At 42.0% G+C, this 22533-nt stretch overlaps 2 protein-coding genes across 4 annotated transcripts in view; both read left to right on the top strand.

The window, feature by feature from the left end:
- The window catches only part of LMTK2 (lemur tyrosine kinase 2), a 48013-nt gene extending 32338 nt beyond the window's left edge, over positions 1-15675 (top strand). The window contains exons 8-15 of one of the 2 annotated variants that reach the window (XR_010988371.1): positions 1229-1313; positions 1900-2021; positions 4564-4713; positions 4976-7877; positions 9313-9448; positions 9846-10094; positions 11098-11223; positions 15110-15675. Coding sequence is in view for 1 of the 2 variants with exons in the window: in XM_068146754.1 (XP_068002855.1) it covers positions 1229-1313; positions 1900-2021; positions 4564-4713; positions 4976-7877; positions 9313-9448; positions 9846-10094; positions 11098-11126 (3673 nt within the window). In the remaining variant the exon portion in view is untranslated. Of the gene's footprint in view, positions 1-1228; positions 1314-1899; positions 2022-4563; positions 4714-4975; positions 7878-9312; positions 9449-9845; positions 10095-11097; positions 15079-15109 lie in introns of those variants that run through there. The other variant, XM_068146754.1, reaches the window with a different exon arrangement.
- Positions 15676-15701: 26 nt separating this feature from the next.
- Positions 15702-20178, top strand: BHLHA15 (basic helix-loop-helix family member a15). 2 transcript variants are annotated; one of them, XM_068146756.1, is made up of 2 exons: positions 15702-15737; positions 18756-20178. In XM_068146756.1, exon 2 carries the CDS (start codon positions 18791-18793, stop codon positions 19274-19276), a length of 486 nt encoding a protein of 161 aa, XP_068002857.1. In that variant the 5' UTR covers positions 15702-15737; positions 18756-18790; the 3' UTR covers positions 19277-20178. The 2 variants fall into 2 exon arrangements, with proteins under 2 accessions (XP_068002857.1, XP_068002856.1); XM_068146755.1 differs by lacking the exon at positions 15702-15737 and adding an exon at positions 15760-16601.
- Positions 20179-22533: the final 2355 nt, after the last annotated feature.

Below are 22533 nucleotides of genomic sequence, written 5' to 3'. Positions count from 1 at the left end.
CCTCCCTGGACAACCCATTCCAGGGCTTCACCACTCTCATGGTGAAGAACCTTCTCCTCACATCCAGCCTGAATCTCCCCACCTCCAGCTTCATTCCATTCTCCCTAGTCCTATCACTACCTGAGAGCCTGAGAAGTCCTTCCCCAGCCTTCCTGTAGGTCCCCTTCAGATACTGGAAGGCCACAATTAGGTCACCTCAGAGCCTTCTCTTCTCCAGACTGAACAGCCCCAACTCCTTCAGTCTGTCCTCATAGGAGAGGAGAGGCTCTTTTTAAACACTTCCAGTGGTGGTGACTCTACCACCTCCCTGGGCAGCCCATTCCAATGGGCAGCTTTTTGAACTACTTTATAAAGAATACTGTAACAGTCTAGAGTGTGTGGGGGGAGTGAAGTGGGAGGATGTATAAAATGTTTAAATGTAGATGCCTTGTCATGGTTTAGCTTTCTTTGGCTTCTAGAACACAGATTCTGCTCAATTGTGTGACTAGAAATTGATTCTCTTTGGGAAATGTGCAAGGGCCTAGAGGAAGTCTCACCTTTATGGCCACAAAACAAACCTTGTCCAATAAGTTTGAGAGGCCCTATCAGTGTGTTTTCTCTGAAAGTGGTGAGTGTTTATATGGAACTGTGGATTCTGCAGTATTCCAGTGAAGTGTGGAATTAATGGTTGGCTTGGATAGGTTCCATAATATAATGAAAATGTAAGGAACAACAGAACTATCTTAGCATTGTTTGGATCAAAATTGTACTTCTGAGATTAATCTCCCCAGTTACTGTGTCTGGGTTTGCAATGCAGGCTCATCTCTTAGAGTGCACAAATTGGTTTGATTTTGTCTAAAGAGACTCAGAAGAGCAGCTCCAGCAGCATAGCTTTCTTGGATCTATCTTAACTTCAGCTTTTAGTAGGATTTAAGACTATTGGATCAGACTACAGCTCAGTGAATAAAATCATTGAAGTGTATATTGTGGGGATTGTGCTACTGCTTTGTATTGCTGGTCTGCTCCTGTTATGGCTTGTTACTTGCTACTGTACCCTATAACTGTGCCTACCTCCTTGATGGGTTTTTGTTACTAATTTATTTATAATGTTACTGGCTTATCATTTGATACTTCAAGCTGTGGCTCAGCTACTCCACAAAGTGTCACTTCTGTAAACACCCTTCCTTTTCTTAATTTGCATTGAAGACTTCTTGGTTTGCTCTCATGATTTATTTGTTTGCCTTTTCAGTGACCTGGCCTTACGGAATTGCTTTCTTACATCTGACTTAAATGTCAAAGTAGGCGATTATGGTATAGGATTCAGCAGGTATAAGGTGAGTTTATCTTGTCATGTAGCACTTTTTTCAAGGATTTGGGGGCTAAGGTTCTAACAAGCATACTTTAAAGTTATAAAATGGTACCTTGGGTAATAAAATGTACCATGGTACATGGACTTGGGAAGTATAACTATAGCAAGCTCATGTAGCAGACTAGGCTATCTATAGAGGTGAATGGAGTCTATGCTTGAAGAAGGAAGCTTCTTTTTTGGATCATATCTACAGTAGTCCTAAAATATGCACAAGTTCATTTTAATCTTTTAAGAAAGGAAAAATGCAATCAGATTTCTTCATTAAATAAATGTAATGAAATGCATCTATTTAAATAAATCAAGTGAAAAATCCAGGCTGTTTTTCTGAGTACCAAAGCTTAAACAAGAAGCTGACATGGGTTTTTTCTACTGTGCAGTGACTGAACAGTGAATGCCTTTCCTGTGGAATATTATTCTGTGCTACTTGGGGAAAATGGGATTAATTTTTTAGACTCTAATTCACATAAAACCACACTAGGTAAGGAAGTTGATCCAATGTTTGAATGTTTGTTTTTCTTTTTTTTTTTTTCCTTTTGTTCCCAATAATTTAGGAAGATTATATTGAGACAGATGAGAAGAAACTTGTCCCTCTCCGATGGACTGCTCCTGAGTTAGTAACAACTTTTCAAGACAGGCTGTTATCAGCAGAGCAAAATAAATACAGTAACATATGGTATGTAGCAGGCTTTACAGTAATTTTAATGAGAGATTGGTGACAGTATTTTCAAATGTTACACAAAGGAGTAAATAATATTTGTGGTTAACAGTACATCTGGCAAATACTCAATTGGGGTTTTATTTCATCAGATGTACAGCAAGCTAACATCCACAAACCTGAAACTGTCTTGCTCTGGTAAGATGCTAAGAAAAGTCATATTAAGACAAAAATCTAGGGGAAGAGTAGTTGTTTATGCTAATAAAACCCATGACTTCAGGCTTGCCAAATGTCTATAAAGGAAGGAAATGGTGAATAGAATAGAATAAACCAGGTTGGAAGAGACCCTCAAGATCATCGTGTCCAACCTATCATCCAACACCATCTAATCAACTAAACCATTCAACCAAGCACCTTATCAAGTCTTGTCCTCAACACCTCCAGTGATGGTGACTCCACCACCTCCTCAGGCCTTCCAGTAATACAGTGGCTGCAGGTGACAAAGTTGATCCCATTAGAGCCTGATGAAGTTCTACTAGTGGAACTGTAGCATCTTAACTCCTTGCTGCAGCATTTGAAGGCTGCAATTAACTGTCTCTGCTACCAAATAGCTTATAGCAAATGGCTGGTGGAAATCTTGAAGTCTTTTGAAATCATCAAGTTCTGTTTGAATTCTCAAGTCCTAAGAAAATTGTGTAGTGGAAATTGGGGCTTAGGCTAACATTTCTGAAAACACTGTAGTTAAACTTCTTGTATATTCTAAGGATACTGAATAGTAATATAGGTTTTCTTCACTAATTGAAAGGTAGGCCTGCAGAAAGCAGTTGGGATAGGTAGACATTCTCTAAATACTGACTTCCTTGCATCCTTAAGCAGAATTCCTCATATTGTACTGTTCATCTAAACTTCAAGTAGCCAGAGTTTTTTTTCAACTGGAATTTTAGGGCCTCTAATACAAAGCTGCTTTGAATGGGTTTGGACTAGATGCCTTCCAGAGACTCCTTCCAAACTAATTTATGCCTCTGTAATACATGCAGAGTCAGCAACTTTGCATTTTTGAGCAAGGAAACATTGCCCAAAGATCAGCATGAACTCTAATGTCATTTTCAGTGATTAGCAACATCTACAGTATATGCACAGCACTGAACAGAGGCAGCTTCTGACCACTGCGGTTTAAAAATGCTGGATGAGGCTGTGTCCAGCCTGATCTAGTGTGGGGTGTCCCTGCCCATGGCAGGGGGGTTGGGACTAGATGATCCTTGTGGTCCCTTCCAACCCTGACTGATACTATGATACCATGAATTTAGGAAAACTGAAGCAAAGATTAGTTATCTAGCAATTTGATCCATAACGTCCCCCATAGCAAACTCCTGGCCAAGCTGTCAGCCCATGGTTTGGACAGCAGCACTCTGAGCTGGGTTAGGAACTGGCTGGATGGCCGAACCCAGAGAGTGGTGGTGAATGGTGTCACATCCAGCTGGAGTCCCCCAGGGATCAGTGCTGGGCCCCATCCTCTTTAACATCTTTATTGATGATCTGGATGAGGGCATTGATTCTATCATCAGTAAATTTGCTGATGACACCAAGCTGGGGACGGGAGTTGATCTGCTAGAGGGTAGAGAGGCTTTGCAGAGAGACCTCGACAGGCTGGACAGATGGGCAGAGTCCAACGGCATGAGATTTAACGCATCCAAGTGCCGGGTTCTGCACATTGGCCACAACAACCCCATGCAGTGCTACAGGCTGGGGTCAGAGTGGCTGGAGAGCAGCCAGGCAGAGAGGGACCTGGGGGTGCTGGTTGATGGTAGGATGAACATGAGCCTGCAGTGTGCCGAGGCGGCCAGGAGGGTCAATGGCATCCTGGCCTGCATTAAGAACAGTGTGGCCAGCAGGAGCAGGGAGGTCTCTTCTCCCAGGCAGCCAGCACCAGAACAAGAGGACACAGTCTCAGGCTGCACCAGGGGAAGTTCAGGCTGGAGGTCAGGAGGAAGTTTTACACAGAGAGAGTGATTGCCCATTGGAATGGGCTGCCCGGGGAGGTGGTGGAGTCGCCGTCACTGGAGGTGTTCCGGAGGAGACTTGACAGGGTGCTTGGTTACATGGTTTAGTTGATTAGGTGGTGTTGGGTGATAGGTTGGACGTGATGATCTTGAAGGTCTCTTCCAACCTGGTTTATTCTATTCTAACTGTGACTGCTGATGAAAGCTTTTTTCCTTCTGTTGGACTACTGTAAGGGGTTTTTTCCCCATCTTGCTTCTCTAAATAGGCATTTCCTAATTACTTGGTTTTTTAATATGTGGGAGTTTCCTCCTGTACTTTTATCATTTGAGGCCCTCTTATGTTCTGTTGCCTCCATAGTAATTGCCTTCATGCAGCTTTAGTCTTGAGGCTTCTACAATTCTGTCAAACGAATTAACAGGTTCTGAGGTTAATATAAAGCCAATGGGTGAGTGATGTTTGTTTCTTCTGGATGGTTCTGCTTTGCATAATCCTTACTTCCTTAGAACAGCAACTTTAAAATTGTTCTTAGCATGAGGAGTCATTTGCTGCTCTTTTTCAGGTCCCTGGGTGTCACTTTGTGGGAGCTGTTTGAGAATGCTGCTCGGCCGTACCCAGACTTTTCTGACAGGGAAGTCCTAACCCACGTCATAAAGGAGAAGCAGGTTAAACTCTTCAAGCCACGTCTGGAACAGCCATACTCTGATAGATGGTAAACTTTTGAAATGCCTTTATTTATTCTTAAAGCTGCTGAAGACATTTGTCAGATTACTCATTTCTCTTAAATACTTTGAAATGGCTGCATGGACTCATGCTCCTGGCAAAGTAAGCCCTAGATAAAGGGAGTAAAAGCAATTGCTGTAGATGGAAATTCCTGACAGTGATATTGTTACTCCTTAGCTTGTCATATAGCTGAATTTCATAAGTTCTTTTTCAGTGTGAAACCTATTGAAACATGTTTCTTATTTGTGCAGGTTTGAAGTTCTGCAGTTCTGCTGGCTACCTCCAGAAAAGAGACCAACAGCAGAAGAAGTGCATAGACTTTTAACTTACCTTCGCATGCAAAGCCAAAGGGACTCGGAGATTGATTTTGAACAGCAGTGGAATGCTCTTAAACCAAACACCTCAAACAGAGAAACAAATAATTCTGCGTTTCCAATCTTGGATCACTTCACAGGAGATAGACTTGGCCACGAGATGGAGGAAGTTCTCACTGTAACTGAAACAAGCCAAGGTCTCAGCTTTGAGTATGTCTGGGAGGCAGCTAAACATGATCACTTTGATGAATGTGGTCATGTGAATCCTGATGAAGCACTGGCATACACAAGTATTTTCTTCCCAGTGGATGTTTTTGAGAGGTCACTTTCAGAGCAAGGGTCGGGAGCACAGGATGGAAGTGGTCAAGAAGCATCACTTGCTGTCCCTGGGGTGTTACCTGTGTTTGATGCACACAAGCTTTCTGTTGGCAATGACTACTATATCCAGTTAGAGGAAAAAGGAAGTGGCTGCAGCATGAATTTTGATAACCAGTCAGTTGTGCTAACTACAGAAGTTGATCATCAAGAAGCTGTACATGAAAAAAGTTCTCATTTCACGGTTCTCAGGGATCTTGATGTTGAAGAATCTAGCACTGATGGGGACTTCTTCCACTGCAATACAGATCCTAAAGAGCAAATTTTACCTGCTTCTAATAGTCCAGAAAGTCCTCTCCAGAATATATTTAATGACATTGACAGATCAGAAGAGTTAACAAGTGGAAAAATACTTGGGTTTGCTGAAACAAATGATATTTCTAAAGACTTCAAACCAGTTGTTTTAAACTCAAATGTAGATGCTAGAATGGCAGTGGGCCTTTCTGAGAAGGAGCATTCTAGTCATGCTTCTGGAAATGAAATTCTTTCCTTATGTGAAAATATCTCTAACCAGTCGGACTTGGTAACTTTAGAAGAACTTTCTGATAACTTCTTATTTCTTCAAGAGAAAAACTTATTAACAGGGTTGTTGTCTAACAAAACTGGCAGTGATCTGGGGCAAAAACCTGATGATGTTCTAAAAAGTATATTAGAAACCTCCAATAGAAACTCTGTAGAGCCTGAACCTGTACTGGCTGAAAATGCACAGGTCTTTTCTTTAATACATGGAAGTCTTAAAACAGTGAAAGATGAAAATTTTAACCCAGTGACAGTGAATAAAGGTCCAAATGCTCAGTCTCAGACTACTGTAGAGGTGCAGGCATACTCTAGTCCACCTGCTGGACATAAGTCATGTGATAAACATGCAAATCTTCCTTCTTTGAAGGATGAGGGAAAGCCTTTAAGTGTGGAAGTCAATGAAGTCGTGTCCTGTACTGCTGATACTCTCTGTCAAGAAGAGCTATCCAATAATGCCAAAAATAATAATGCTTGTTATGGTGTTGCTGTTGAAACAGATGAGTGTGATGCACAAATAAAAGAGGGAATGCTTCTCAAGTCTGAAATAGCTTTTAATAGTGAAAAATCTGGTGATCAGGAAGATGTAACAAAAAACTTACAAGATAAGTCTCCTATATTCAAAAAAGATGAATGTTTAGTGGAGGAAAGACAAGAAACATCAAATCATTTTGAGAACTGTAAGGATGTTCCAGAAGAGGTGACCTTAATTTCTGTTTCTGCTTCAGATTGTACAAGTCAAGATAGTCTTTTGGAAGACAGCCCTTCTCCTATTCAAACTGTAGATCAAGCCTTAGAGACACCTGATTCTTTGGATTCTTTAGATGTAAATGAGGTTTTAGAATCTTTACAGGCTCAGAGTCCTCAGAAACTTTTACCACCTGATAAACCTGCTGACAGTGGCTATGAAACGGAGAACCTGGAATCTCCAGAATGGACTTCCCATGTCACTGCTGAGGATGCTTCTAGTGGAGATACTGCCCTCTGTGCTGTCAGTGAGAGCAGTGTCAGCATTTTGCCTTCTAATCCAGTCATAATTGTTTCTGAGGCAGCAGCTTGCTTAGATGCAGTGAACAGCAATTTTGAAATATCCCCAAAGGTTTTCCTGGGTGGAAATCAAAACTCATACAGAGACTCTGCTTATTTTTCTGATAATGATTCTGAGCCAGATAAGAAAACCGAAGAGGCTTTAAACCTGTCCAGAGAGGCAGCACATGCTGTTTCTTCAAATGGAGAGAATAATACCCAAAAGGATTACAGTTTTGAAGAGGGGCAGCAAAAATGCGATGGAAAGAATTACCAGGATACCAATCATCAAAATGCAAACCCAGAACTGAATCACAACTTAGAGATTCAAAAGGTGAACGAAAGGACACAGGGGTGTCCTGAGGAGTGGGCTGAGGCAACTCTGCATTCCCTGGAAATATCGATGGAAAGTAGCTTAGCTGATGAAATGAAACAGTCTGAGACTTCCCATAAAACTGTCTCTTGTGTTGGCACTAATACTTCAGAACTTCTTTCACACAGAGACTTGAAGTCTGTCCATAACATCCATGGTGCTTTAGATCTGAGTAGCAGTGAGAAGTCCTTCTATCACACTGAAGGACAAAAGCTGAAGGAGCCTGATATTGAGGGAAAATACCTGGGCAAACTCGATGTTTCTGGAATGCTTGATTTAGAAGATGGGGATGATGCAGATGAGGAAGATGAAAACAGCGATTCTGAGGATGACATGAGGACTTTTCATATGCACAGTCTGAGCTCTGAGAGTGAAGATGAAACTGTTCATCAAGTACCTGAGATACTCACTGACAGGGATGATGGAAAACATCTGAGGAGCTTGTTGAAACTTCCAAAACCTCTTCCTGAAAGGCAACATGAGCACTGGAAAAGTGAGAAGAAGGCTGTAACATTCTTTGATGATGTGACAGTCTATTTGTTTGATCAGGTATCACTTTTTAAAGTACAACGTTAAGTTTGGGTTTGTTTGGGTTTTTCTAAACAAGATATGGTTAAATGGTGTAATATTTGTGGGCACATTTGTTGAAAGATCACCTTTCTTGTTTTGCCAGGGTTAGATCTTATTTGTGTTTCTTTCGGCTGGGTGCAGCTGCGCACCATTGGTAGGAGAGCGGCACTAATTTGAAGTAACAAGGGTTTGCAGGAGGGTTTTGCCTTGGGCACAGTTGGTTACCAAATCCTGATTCTTCATTGCTTTTGCACTCTTTATGCCCTGATGATGTGGCTCTTAGTAATGTCTTTCTGATGTTTAAAAAAACTTACATAATTTGAACTTCTGCTTTTAGCAGATTATTTTTGTTACAACTTTATAGAAGCAGTTTATCTGTTTTTAGTGAGGTTGAGGACTTGGACTTGAAGTTCAAATGCCTCTATAAATTCAAGGAAGAAAGACTAAAAAAGAAACCTCAAACAACCCAAAACCCCAAGTTGCAACCTAACTCTGTTTTGTGTTACTTAGCATTAATTCATTGTAAGCCATAATCAAAGGTGAGAAGAGCACTTAGGTGATAATGCTGCTTTTTATTAATTCAGTGTATTTCAAGTTCAGTGAAAGACTGATCTGCTTGTAAAATTCAAGGTTACCTTTGTTTCCCTGTCTGCTTTATCAATTTTTAACTTCTGTAACTTGATCCAGAGAGGACTGCATTTTAACATTATGGCACCTAAACTAGTACAGTGAGTTTAAAAGAACAGCCACATTGTCAAGCTTGGGAAATGTTGCTTATGATGACGCACATAAATATTAGAGTTTATTGTGTTTTGGAATAGAAAAGGTAAGTGACATATTTGCATTTAGGTAGTCTGTAGAATAGTAATCCTTTTGTCAGAGGGGAAGGGAAAAAGCCTAGCTGATTAAACTACTCTTACTTGTTGAACTCTTTATTCCTAATTACAATAAGTGATAAAAATGTTGGCTGCTTCAAATGCCGGTCATACAAAGTCTGTCTCTTTATCCTGAAACATGATTAAAGGATAAAAAAAGTGCTGGGAGATAGGATAAGGCTTTATTAAAGAAGAAAAAAACTACCTCTGGCAGACTGTGATAAGAGAACTGTTTTCAACTGGAAGATGTTTTAGCTTTGTTCCTAGAAATCTGAAACCTTATTATATCATAAATAATATTTAAATAGTAATTTCCTGCTTGCCTTTTACTGTAGATTCGATACAGCTTGCTTCAGAAGTACCTGCGCTTGCTTAATCTAGAACTCACAAGTTTCATCATATAGCAGTAACTTGAGAGCTTACGGACCATTTCATTCCATAATAGATTTGGTGGCAGGGCTGGTTGGAAGGCTTGAGTCTCTCAGCATGGATACAGAGTGTGTACCAGAGAGTTAAATGAGAGCTTTTGTTTGCCGTAGGAAACGCCAACTAAGGAGCTGGGAAACCGTGCGGCAGACTTGAATGGGGAAGGCTCTTGCAGCGCTCCTGTTCCATCCTCCAACTTAAGCTACTTAAACAGATTTGCAAACTCAGAAAGCTCAACAGATGAAGAAGGTACTTGAGTGTGTTCATACTTAGCAGTGGCTGAGACTTACATGCATAGTCTCTAATGAAATGTCATCTAAGTCATGCATGATTTGTGAAGTCACTGTATCGTGTTGGCCTCAGTTTGGTGCCCTAAGCATACGCAGACGTACCATAAGCAGCTGGGCTCAGCTACTAGTGTTGCTCATTATCAACACTTGTGATGTAATACTGGTTGTTCATATATTGATGTGTCTTGGGTATCTTGAGACAAATCTTTGGGACCCCCAGGCCTAGAACAGAAAAGTTACAAGTTTTGTTTTGAGCTAATGCAATCTTTCAGGGGCTTACTTTTAAAACTGTCAAATTGTATGTGCCTATACAGCACTCTCAATTGCTGCCTTTTTTTCTTTCTCCCTTCTCCAAGGTGGGGGTTTTGAATGGGATGATGACTTTTCTTCACCAGAGCCATCCTTTATATCAAAGGCAGCTAATAGTGTTATTAGTTCTAAACCACCTCTTCAGTCATCAAAGTACTTCTCTCCACCTCCACCTTCCCGGACTCTTGATCAGAACTGGTCACATTCGTCCCCTTACTCCAGATTCTCCATCTCTCCTGCAAACATGGCAAGCTTTTCTCTTACACATCTTACAGATTCAGATATAGAACAAGGAGGTAAGTGATTTAGCTAATAATAAATATTTTTAAATTGCAAATAAAAAACTTATGCAAAGATGGAAGTCATAGATGTGGCAAACTTTGTTTAGAAATGCATTTATAACTCCCTAACTTCCTTCAAATAGAGATCATTTGCATCCAAGTAGCTATAAACTTGTGGTTGAATATTCTACAGAACATTTACAGGACAAGCTCAGTTTTCCTGTGCAAAGAACTGGTGCTGTGTTTATATGAACAAAATCTATACAGTTCTTCAGCACTTCTGTATAGGTGCCACACTGTGGCAGTCAAATAATTCTCATTGTTGCACTGTCATAAATCACAAGTTCATTTTCAGTGTTTCTGCCATTGTCTGTAAGCTTGTTTTATAGTTTAGTTTCATTCTAAAGAGCAGTATGAAAAGTGCATTCTTAACATTTCAAGAACTGCAGTCTGGTTTTTAGAGCTGTGTAGGACAGTTTGTATTAGGAGAGCAAATCTGTTCATAGTTTTGAGGACTAGCAGTATTAACAAGCTTCCTTGTCTGTAACAAAAAAGGTTTGTTAAGCTTTGAGGGTTGAGAGAAGCCAAAAATAAGCAGACTTGAGTAAGTTCAGCAAATCTTGATAAAATGTTGCATTATTAAAATAAATATTACTGATTGCTGAGCCTTGCTAATGGCCAATGTCTATAAATATGTAATGGGGGTTGCATTGTTCTTGTGTTGTGCTTATTGATTAGATAATGATTGCTGCTTAGTGACTTAGAGATAAGGCAGATTATTTTGGAGATCCTGTATTCCCTTACGTGTCCTAAGCAGTGACATTGAACTGTGCGACTTAAGCAGATGTCTGTATATAAACGTACCAAATGTTTACAGTGCTTGAAAGCTGTAGGGAAAGATTAACCAAAACTTGGACGTGCAGAACAGCAGAATGCCAAGTTTTAGGCAGAGTCTTAGAGAAGTGAGGGTTGTACAGAGGAATCTCACTGTACCTTATGACCTTTTCCCTACTAACAGGAAGCAGTGAAGATGGAGAAAAAGATTAAAGTCATTAAAACTTCCTTGGACTGCATACATAAAACGTACAGACTTTGTGTCTGAAGCTTCTTTATCTAAACTCTGGATCCTCCTGGATTAACACAGGTAATCAAGAAGAAATGAAAGTAAACACTGAAAGCAATGTTAAATCAGGACATTAATTTGAATGTGTATTTAACTTTGTAATGTATTTTTAAATCAGTGCAATTTTGCTTTTCATTGAAAGATGATTCTGCCGCTGTTTTCAAGTACTTGAAGTATTTTTCAGATAACTTAAGAAACAAGCAAAGCAATTACACTACAGTCTGGTTTATGTATGGGATTGTAATATATTCTTTTTATATTTTTTCATGTAGTTCATTATCTATTTGAACATACACCTGTTGTAGAATTGTGTATAACTGTCCTGTGCAACAGGTGGCTGTGTTGCTACAACTGTAAGAATGATAGTTGATCAGTAGTGAGCCATATTTATTCCAAAAGATATCACTACGTATTACTTTGCTTATTACAATTGCACTATGGATTACTCTTCCTTTATTTCCTGATGATGTACAGAATCAAATCATAAACCTTTCAAGGAAAACAGGACAAGTTGAATTGGCCCAGTTACACCATTTAATTTGTCCTTTTTGTAGCCTTTGCTATGCACGGTACTTGTAAAACGTACATAACTTCTGAGTGTTCTGTTAGACTTGCTGAAATCTTATCTCCAGTACCATTTCTAAATGATAATGATTACAGATTGGTTGTTAGTGTTCATGTTTTATAGGAAACTGGAAAAGAATATATGACATACTCTGGTGTTTTTAGATGAAAGAGGTGGTGTCTCTTAATTCCTGAATACGATCCTACTGACTGCTTGAACTGTAATAGCATCTGTCTATATCATAATCAAAGGCCTTCCAGTTTTTTACTACAATTTCTGCCTTGGAGAGAAAAGAGGAAAAATTGGCTGTAGAAAACTGTGGAATTCATGAATCTTATAAAAAGACTAATTTCAAAAGACTGGATTTGGGCACGCTTGGCCCTTCAGTTCTACATTCTGTGAATTTTGAAGCTTACTCTTCTGCGGACTGCAGATTGGGGCTGCCTTTCAGAGGCCTGTGGTAAATCTACCTCTCAGCGATGTTATGACAATTAAGAATTAGGTTAATGGTTAATGCCCAATTTTGCACCCTTGATAAGGCCTGACTTATTTTTTAATGTCTGCAAGGCTCCATGGTACATCTTGAAATGCACATTGACCAAAAGATGTAGTCAAGTTTGCTCTGACCCTGTCTGCTGTAGGGAAGGGAATACAATGTGGGTTTTTTAACCTTCATACGTGACCGTGCATTAAGCTTGCTTCATCCTTTAAAATGCTTGGAAATAATAAAAGGAAAAACAATTGAAAAAATCCTTAATTATTGTTCTAAAGTGAGTTCAGTTGAGAAAAAAAATCCCAGACCTCTTGGAATGCCTTATGCAGGTGTGGATCTGCAGGGAAACACTGATAGGAACAGTTCACCTGACTGTATTTTATTGGGTTTCAGCATAGTGCGCTGTGTTCAGATCAGTCACTAGAGGATTTTTATCACAGGGAAATATGGGAGGACAAGGTATTTTCAGATATGTAAAGTTTGGTTTTGTATATCTCTATATACATTTGGATTAATTTCACTTTTTAAAGTGTATTTCAAAATGAGAGGAATATGTTAACTGCTTTTGTTTGTTTCCTTCAGCATCCTTTAGCCCTTAACCAGAATGGTTTCCATACCAATCAAAAGGGAATGATTTAAGTTATAATATTTCAAGCTGACATTGTATTGTTGAGATGACTTTGAGGCACTCAAGTTCAGAGTTAGTTAGAACTGGTCTTTGGTATGAAGTAAGGAACAGAATTTTTCATGGCTTTTTTTTCCCCAAAACATGGTTTAAGAGGCAGAGCCAAGCAACTCTTAATACAGGCTTGTAGTATATACCGTACAGAGTTATAGGAAGCTATGTGCTACACTCAATATATTAATACACAAATAATAGACTGTGCACAAATTATTGCTTAGAAAACCTGTAATTCTAACATTAAACTCCTTGATATAATTAGATTTAAAGTATCTCTTCTGTCTTCTCTCCTTTTCACCATAAGAAGAATGAAGCTCCCTAACAGTCTGCCAAGAATGTGTGGGCTTATATGCCTTTGTGTGGTGAAAAGTCTGTCAGACCTGGAGTTCAGCCTTAATTTTGAATCATTTGATTTTTAAAATATAGTCCAAGGTTAAAGAAAAATTTCTACTCCAGGATGTTACAATTTGGTTGTGCACTTTGTTTCATACAATTACAAAACAAAATCAGATCTTTATCTTGCACATCAGGAATTTCCTTTGCTTGATGGAAATCTAAGATTATTTTCTTTATTGCTCTTTACCTGAGTTTAAAGAAAATCTTACATAGGAAGTGAAAGTTTACTCCATTCAAATGGACTCATTGCTAATGAATTGCCAAAGGAGCAGGTTTTTTGTCTGAAATTAACTGGGGTGTGTATGATACTAAGCAAAGTAATGTCATTTTTAGGTGTACAGTGAAGAGAAATAGATACTTAAAGCTGACTCATCTCATTTAAAAAGGAATTTTAATTCCAGCAATCTACTAGGCTAGATTGCAATAATGAAAAAGGTCATTAAAGGAAAAAAAAATACCTAAAATTCAAAATCTGATCTTCTACTAGCAATATTTAAATACCTGCCTAGCAGCCAGTCAGGGGCACAGTGAGGGAGAATCAGTAATTCCAACATGCTACATCATTAGAAGGGGATTTGTTCCAAACCATTAATTAAATTACATGTAATTTCTTGCACTAGCTACTTAAGGATGGTTTCAGAAGTACATGTATCTATTTGCAATGGTTTATTATGAGGACTGGTTACATTTTAATTCCTTCTCTAGTAGAATATTAATGATTTGAATAATGGAGGCATCATCTCAATTTGGTTGCTCAAGTTACTTAAAAGATGTGATTTTTCCCACTGAAGGGAGTTTGCTTAAAAATGAGGATCTGTAGTAAGTGGCCAAGAGAGAGAGAAATGTGTCCAGATTTATTGGGAACACCTGCAGTCCCAAACCCCCAAAGCTGCAGATACCTTGTGTGTCTAACTGCATTTATGGAAACTGCCATTTTCATGGAAATGGGCAGATGACTTGTGTTTTCCATATCCTTGTTGATGCACTAATGAAAGCCATTGAAGCCTCATTCTTTTTATCAGTATTTTTAGCAGATTTTTATGTAGTACTCAATCTCTTTCATGAGGAGGCTGGTTGGTAGAAAGGCGCTCTTTTGTTTTCCTTACGATTAAGCACTATGCTAAACTGTCAGCAGTGTCAGGTGTTGGTGACGTGGCTATTTTTGTTGGAACTGGTGAAAGGTGGAATCCAAGTATATTAGCCTTATAAGAAATAGCCTTAAATTAAGAATGGAGTGTACAAAATTACTTCAGCTTTAAGTCATACAGAAATATCCTTGTATGTTACTGGCTTTGGTTACAGGACTGGAAGAAATCTAGAGGAGAGTCAAAACATCTTATTGAAAATAAGTATTTGTAATACCAGCAGCCTGTTTTTCAGAAACTTGAATATGACTTAGTTTTGTTTATGAGATTGTTTGAACTTGCACAGATGTAGGTGTAACTTAAATGGTACTGATGTGTGTGTATATATACTGTTTAATTCTATTTGTAAATGAGAAACCATGTAACAAAAATCATAGGTATGAGGTTTTCCTATTGTAATTTAATACAGGTATGAGGTTTATGGCAATATATCATAGTTAAGGAAATTTCAGGTCAAAATGTCTTTAAATTGTTGTACATTTTTAAATTGTAATTTCTACTGTATATTGATTATCATGCATAGTGTGATTCAAGAAACTGCTTGTAATTTAAAAATATTTAATATTAAAAATAAAATACAGTTATATATTTATAATCTCTTTGTCTGTTTGTTCATTCTTAAACAGATGCCAGCAGTGGATCAGTCAACAGTATAGTTCTCCTGTAAGATATGTTAGTGTCCAGAGGTTGAGAAAGTACCAAAAAATTAAAGCTGCAGTCCCAGCAGATGAGTCTACACAAGTAGTGTAGTCACCTTAAATTTCTTCTAACATCACCTTTGTGTGAACTTCAGGTAATGTGTGTACACAGTCAGTAGAGAAGCAACAGTGAAAATACAAACAGTGGAACTATAGTAAACTGAATATTGTTTTTAATGCTACAATTAAGCAAGAAAAGAGATTTCAAAGTTTGCAGGTACCCTTCAGAAAGCAGGTGAATGATGTGTTTTCTCAGTATTCATTGAATTTATGTCTAGAAGGTGACTTGATTATTTTGGGGTGTTGGGTGTTGTTTTCTTTAAAATCAAAGACTGGCAGGTGAGTTCAGCACTTGGGTGCGTTGGCAGCTTCTTTCACTTGTGATGGAGATTCAGCCTGGGCATGCTGCGGCAGGGGACTGGAGAGTGCCTGCTAACCATCACGGTTGTGATGACACATGGCAGCAAAGGAAGCTGTTGTGGAGGTCCTGTGTCCTGAGTCCTGGCAGCTGCTGAGACCTAGGAATGAGAAACTGTTATCAACATGACTTCATTAGGTAAAATATAACTACTGGGCTGAAACTTGACCGAGACACTGGCTGTTATTGAGAACAGATGTGCAAGATTACATGGCACTAAACTGGTCATCTTCTGTATTACCTACTACAAAAGGATTTCAGCACTTGCAAGCTTTATCATCATTGGCCTGCTTCCAGGCACTGGAAGTGCTTTGTGGGCCTTTCACACTGTGCCATGATGGTGTATCCAGCCCTTGGCCCAATCCTGACAGCCCTTTCCTCTGCCACCTCCTGAAGTAAGCACTGGACTGACCCCTCCCGTGGTGACACGTAGGTTGCATCAGTCTGGTGGCAGCACCTCGGTACTCACACTGAGAGTGCTGCCTCCCCACTGCCACTCTGCTGTCACCGAGAGCCTTGTGACCCTCCAAGTGTAGGAGTCTTCTGCTGGCTGCTGTCCTCTCCGCGTTATACAAGGGTAATGGCAGTAGCAAGGGGCCCTGGTCTCCTGCCTGAGCCCTTTGCATGGCCTTGGTGCATTGCCTGGTTGCAGCCGGAGCCGCCGTTCGCTCTGCGGACCGTTAGTTACCTCGCATGCCGCTGCTGAGCCGTGCAGCGCCCGCCCGCGCCGCTCCGGGCCCGCCCCCCGCTAAAGCGACGTGTCGCGGCGGGCGACACAGCAGGCACCTGCGGGCGCGGCGGGCAGCGGGGCCACCGCTGCGGGCGGAGTGCCGGGCCGCCTCTCCTCGGCTGTGCTCGGGGCGTGAAGTGGGTCTTGGGTCACCCCGAGGCCAGGCAGTGCCCCAGCTGAGCCCCTGCAGACCTTCTCATGCTCCTGGCTTCCCGCGGGTCTCAGCTGTGTCACCCCTCCAGCCATAGACAGCTCTGCAGCTGGTGGCAGCGGTAAGTAAGTCACAGAGGTGCAACATTAGCTCTGATGGACTGGTGCAGAGGGCAGAAAACTTGTCAGTATTTGGACGTTCTCTCTCTTTGATTTCTCTTGACCACTGCAATTGGTTGCTTTTGATCTCATCTCCATTCCCTCCTTGCACACCTGTGCCATCTCCTTGGGTGTTTTGGCAGCCTACCTGTGGCTCCATGAGGTTTACAGCTGCATGCAGTGCTTTGAAAGTAAACATCAGTCAGCAGTGCACTCTTCTCCCACGTCATCACATTTGCTTTGCCCTAGCCTTGCAGCTTTAAAGACTACTTCACTCCTTCAGTTTGCTGAAGCTTCCTTGCTCTTGCATTTTCTTCCAGCTTTCTCTGCTGGCTGCCTCCACAAACCTGCAGCTCCTGAGAACTGTTCTTTCAAACCGCAGCTGCTTATGTCTTTGCTTTCATCATCAGTGTTGCACAGAAGGGGGGAAGTTGGTCTCCTTTGTGCCTGCCTTCACTTTTCTGTCCTGCAGTTATACTTCTGTCAAGAGTTAGACTAAGAATCCAGATCAAACCTAGTGCTTGGCTTCAGTCCTGTTTCCTTGCATAAGGTACCCACGTGTCTCTGGCACTACTGGGCTCTCACAACACAAGCTATCTGGAGCTGTCTTCCTCTCAGTGCTTATCACCTGAGTGCTTCTCTGTCCAAACTGCTTTGTGAATTCCTTTCTGGCAGCGTTGCTTTCCTTGTAGTAAGGAACCTGGGCACGGTAAGGGTGCTTTCACAGGCTGAGAGCCAAGTGACTGTGAATGCCAGGCAGCTGGACATGTCTGGAGACATGAGAGAGGAAGTGATACTTAACTGCAGCACACCTGGGAACTGCTCACCACCTGCTCCACCTAAGGTTGCTTTCCTATACTGGGACAGTTAAGGGCCCACCCAAGCCACAACCTGTGGCTAGGGTTTGTTTTGGTTTTTAATTGGCTCACCAATTCTTTAACTGTTCCTACATAACAACATCAGCATAAAAAAAAATTACATTTTTAAGACTGAACCTTTCTGTAACTGCTTGAACTGGAAGGAAATATTTTGGAAATAGAGTCCTGGTGATGCTGATTGTTGGTGTTAGAGGCAGGGGTGCTGTGAGGCCGCTCTCTTCAGATGCAATGTTGGCACAGGATCTAGGCTGAGGGAGGGTAAAATTTCAGTGCTGTCTTCTGCCTTGCTAACATGAGGAAGGAGCACTGCTGTCTTTTTTGGCAAACCTGGAGTATAAATACTGCTTTGCTGCTGTTAAATTGGGGCAGACACTGCAATTAAACCCCACTATTATTTGATGGTGTTGGCAGAGGAAGGTGCATTTCTTTGTATGTGTGGTGGGGACTAATCTAGCGTGCAGAAGTGCCGTGGGTGAAAACACGTTGCTGGGGAGGAGTTTCTGAGCTTCTGTATGAGTTAGTGTGTCATGTTTCCCTCTACTGGACTGCTCATAAATACACTGGGAACCTCTCCCTACAAAAAAAGCAATCTGAACTTCTGTTCAAGGGGAAAGTAAAAGCCTGAGGGCTCTCCCCCATTCCCCACATGTAAGCTTGCGTCTGTAGCACAAGATGGTGTATGGTTTGATTAGTAGTTGTGATGTTTAAGAGCTTGGAGAAAAAAAATAGTATGTCCATAAATAGAGGCTGTCTTAACCAAACCATTGTACTCCTGATATTTCTGAGTTGTGACTCACTTTTCCCAAGGGAAGCCTGGATCAGCTTGGGGACCATTTTCTCTTGTGTATAGTGAGGAAATAAATCTCTCCAGTTTGAGGCCTACTTATAAGAAAGTAGAGAGGTGTCTTTCTCATTTGGCTTCCCACATGTGAGGACAGCAGTAGGTGATTCACATCTTTGTTTCAGTGGTTCCATACATTTGGCCTCTGCTCTTTCTGTAACTTCTTTCTTCCGGCTGGAAAATCTGTTCTCTAAAAGAGGATTTTCTCCTCTGTTCATTTGCACAGATCATCTTGGCTAGTGACAGTAACAGCTTCTAAAATGAACATCACTGAGTTGAGAACCAACAATGATTTTCCAGTAGTGAGCAAGTAAACAAACATATCAAACCTGCTTCAGGTCATTTGTTCAGCATGGAACTGTGCAACAGTTAAAGATATTGGTGTCATGTTTTCACAGCACATTAATGCTAATACCAGTACCTCTGCCAAAACATGAAGACTAAAACCAAGGGAAAGAAGCAAAGGCACGCTGTTGACAAAGAAGCATTTCCTGAGGAGTCACCACTGAGGAAAAAAGAACTGGGGAAATGTTTGCGACACAAAGAAAGAAGGAATGGGAGAAACAAGGACAGCAGCAAAGTCGCTACAGCCAGAGGCAAGCACTCTTGGAGCAGTAAGGACAGGTATTTGAGGAGGCTGGAGAGCAACGAGCGGGAGAGGCAGAGGATGCACAAGCTCAACAACGCCTTCCAGGCTCTGCGAGAGGTGATCCCTCACGTGAGAGCTGAGAATAAACTCTCCAAAATAGAGACTCTCACGTTGGCCAAAAACTACATCAAATCCCTGACCTCCATTATACTCAATATGTCCAATGGACACTTCCCAGCAGCAGAAGGGATGGGGGGAGCCTGGGGGTCCAAATTATACCAGCAATGTCAACAGCAGCATACAGATGATGAAAATGAGGAACATCTATAAAAACACACAGATTCCTAGCTTCAGCCAAACACCTACAGTTAGCTACTACTGTCCTTTGTTTTCCTTCTTGCATTTTAGGGGATCACATTTGCCTCCAGCTATCCCCTATTTTTTTTCTTTAAAAGACAAGCAGGTGACACTCCTGCCTTGAGCTTCCATGGCACATTTAAAAATTACCTTTACAATTTTTTTCCAGAGCTTAATGAACATATTTGTCTGGTGTGCCAGGGTCGGGAAATCTATCTGTAACACTGTAGTTGGCTTGAAAGTTAAAATCTAGTGATTTCTGAAAACTACTCTCCCTGGAAGGACTGTGAGTTGAGCACTTAAGGTGTGCTGTCACCTGAATTCACTGGAGCTTGTTGAGAATCTTGGCTGTCACACTGTTGATCAACCTTTCAGTGACTCTGTTCTTATTTCTCCTGTTAAGGAGGAAATTAAAATTGATGACGTGACTTAACTTGGTAAGTGAAGCAGCACATATGGGAAGTTGGCCACCGAAGTGGACATTTATCTTGAGTGATTTGGATCTACTCTGATGATTTTGTACCTTGCAAAGCATAAAAACTTTCAAAGTACTTGCTAGCATAAACATCTACAAAGCTTTCTCAGATTGTAAGCTCTCGGAGTAAGGACGCTTTCTGGTCTGGGGTTCCAGAGTATCCAGCTCTCTGGAGTTTTTCTTCAGGGGGTCTCTAGGTGCCATTGTAATACAAACAATAAGGGACAAATGACTGATTTTTGCCAAAACTATGATAAAAATGCTTTGGTGTAGTAGTAAGTTAGAGAATGATCTATTGGTCTATCCAATTACAGATTATTTGCTAATGAAGCCTGTAATGCGATCAGGATTCTTTATGGGTTAGCGCTAGATTCTAGTGTTATAAAGCACAATAAATGAAGCAGGAACTCTTCAAAAGGAAAAGAAGCTTCTTTTCTCCCCTTTTCCATCTTGTAAAATGTTTTAGGTCACCAAGGAACTCTCACCTCCTCTTGTATTCTTGTACCTGAAGAACAAGGTGAGGTTGTGCTGCTTCTGGAGCCTCTGTGTTGCAGCTCTTCGTACAGGTGGCCCCCAACTCTTATGCTGGCAGAGTGCAGTGATGTGGACAGCAAAGGTAGAAATTTGGCATCTTGCACATGGGTGGGATTGGTAACAGTATGTGGTGTGGTCCTTCTGCCTGCAAAGTGGGGCTATTCAGGGAGGAACCGTGGCTGAGGAATCACAGAATGTTGGGGATGGGAAGGGACTTTGAAAGATCATCTAGACCAACCCCCCCTACCAGAGCGAGATCACCTAGAGTAGGTCACACAGGAACACAGCCAGGTGTGTTTTGAGTGTCTCTAGAAGAGACTCCTGGGCAGCCTGTTCCAGTATTCTGTCACACTCACAGTGAAAAGGTTTTTCCTTACGTTACTGTGGAACCTCTGCTCTGTCTGGCACCTGTTGCTCCTTTTGTCCTGTCCTTGGCATCACAGAGAAGAGCCTGGCTCCATCATTCTGCTACTTGCCCTTCACAGCTTTAAAACAGTAATAAGGTCACCCCTCAGTCTTCTTTCCTCCAAGCTAAAGAGCCCCAGCTCCCTCAGCCTTTCCTCATAAGGGAGATGTTCCACTCCCTTACACATCTTTGTGGCTCTGTGCTGGACTCTTGAGCACTTGCCTGAGGTCCTTCTTGAACTGGGGTGGCCAGAAGTGGCCACAATATTTCAGATGCAGCCTCACCAGGGCAGAGAAGAGGGGGAGAAGAACCTGTCAACCTACTAGCCTCATTCCTCCTAATCTGCCCCAGGATGCCATTGGCCACCTTGGCCGTAAGGGCACATTGCTGGCTCATGGTTGTCCTGTCCACCAGGACTCTCTGGACCTTTTCTCCTATGCTAGAACAATGTAATGTTTTATACATGTTGACTGCCTTACTGCAGAAAGAAATTATTGGGATCCAGCCTCTGCTTGGGATTTTCTTAGTTTCTGAGCTGTTTTCAGACTAAAATAGTTGTGATTGATTTACCCTGCTGGTACTTGGGTGTTAATGAGAGTATGCCCTAGTCTTTCAGGATTGATTTACTGTAGCAGTGCTGTATCTTCATTCAGCAGCTGGAAAAAAACAAAACAGCAACACCAAGGGTTTTCTTCCAGGAGTTTTACTTCACATCTCTTCAGGTAAGAGTATTTGGTGTTAGTGGGTCATTTCTCTCCGTGTGGGCCAGTGCAAGCAGGACCTGATGGGCTGCTAGCAACAACAGCACCCAGGGTCTTGGCACTGGGAGCTCTGTGCTGAGGCTGGTTGGAGACACTGTCACGTTAACTGCCCGTGTGGGGACTAACCTGATTTGGGTATGAAAGTGCATCACAGCTATTTGCAGTTCTACAGCTGACTCTGGGGAGAGGCCGGGCGCGTTCGGGTAGCTGTTTCTGCTGGGAATCCCCAGAGGCTAGAGGTGACTCAGACCCCAGTCCAGGAGCAGGGCGAGTCGCTCAGGGCTCCATTGAAGGGCTGGCCCTCAAGGCAGCGGCAGCTGTGGCGACGGGGTAAACGAACGGGACGGGGGTAGGGGGAAGCCCGGTGCGGCGCGGCGCTGGGCACGGCGCTGGGCACGGCGCTGGGCACGGGGCTGGGCACGGGGCTGTGCGCGGGGAGGCCCGTGCGTGCGGCGGTTTGGGGGGCCGGCCTCTCGCGAGAGGAGCCGGGGCGGTGCCGCGCTGCAGGGCTGCCGCTGGTGGAGCCCCCCGCTGACGCCGCGGGGCTAGCTCCCGGCAGCGATCTCTGCCCCAGGGGCAAGACGAAGCTTCCCAGGTGTGGGCGGACGAGAGGGCTTGTGATTTTTTGTTGGCTAGCCGTGTGTAAATTGCTGTTCGGGTACTGTGAGGAATGATACCGACGAGTTGGAAAAAATTAACGGTGCCACTGGTGAAGAATTGTGCATCATTTTAAGAGGCAGAGTGCTGCTAGGAACACAAGGGTTTAAATGCTTGTGGCGGTGTATTTCTGACAGGGCATCCTACAAACAAAGGCATTATTTCAAATATTGAGCCCAAAATGCCGTGTGATAGCTAGAGTAGAGTAGGTAGTTCAGTAGGTGGAGCACCAGAGGAGAGTGGAGTCTTTCTGGGAGACTCTGAAGACCCATCTGTATGAATTCCTCTATGACCTGGACTAAATTACATGGTTGTGTGTTGGCAGGGCAGTTGGACTCTGATCTCCAGAGGTCCCTTCCAACCCTCACATCCTGTGTGTGATCCTGTGAGACTGGTG

The sequence above is a fragment of the Melanerpes formicivorus genome, unplaced genomic scaffold (genome assembly GCF_026170545.1).
Source record: "Melanerpes formicivorus ecotype bairdi unplaced genomic scaffold, bMelFor1.0.p_v2 SCAF_14, whole genome shotgun sequence".
NCBI classification, from domain to species: Eukaryota; Metazoa; Chordata; class Aves; order Piciformes; family Picidae; genus Melanerpes; species Melanerpes formicivorus.
The sequence above is the reverse complement of the archived record's forward strand: the minus strand, read 5'-3'. Positions and strand labels throughout refer to the sequence as shown.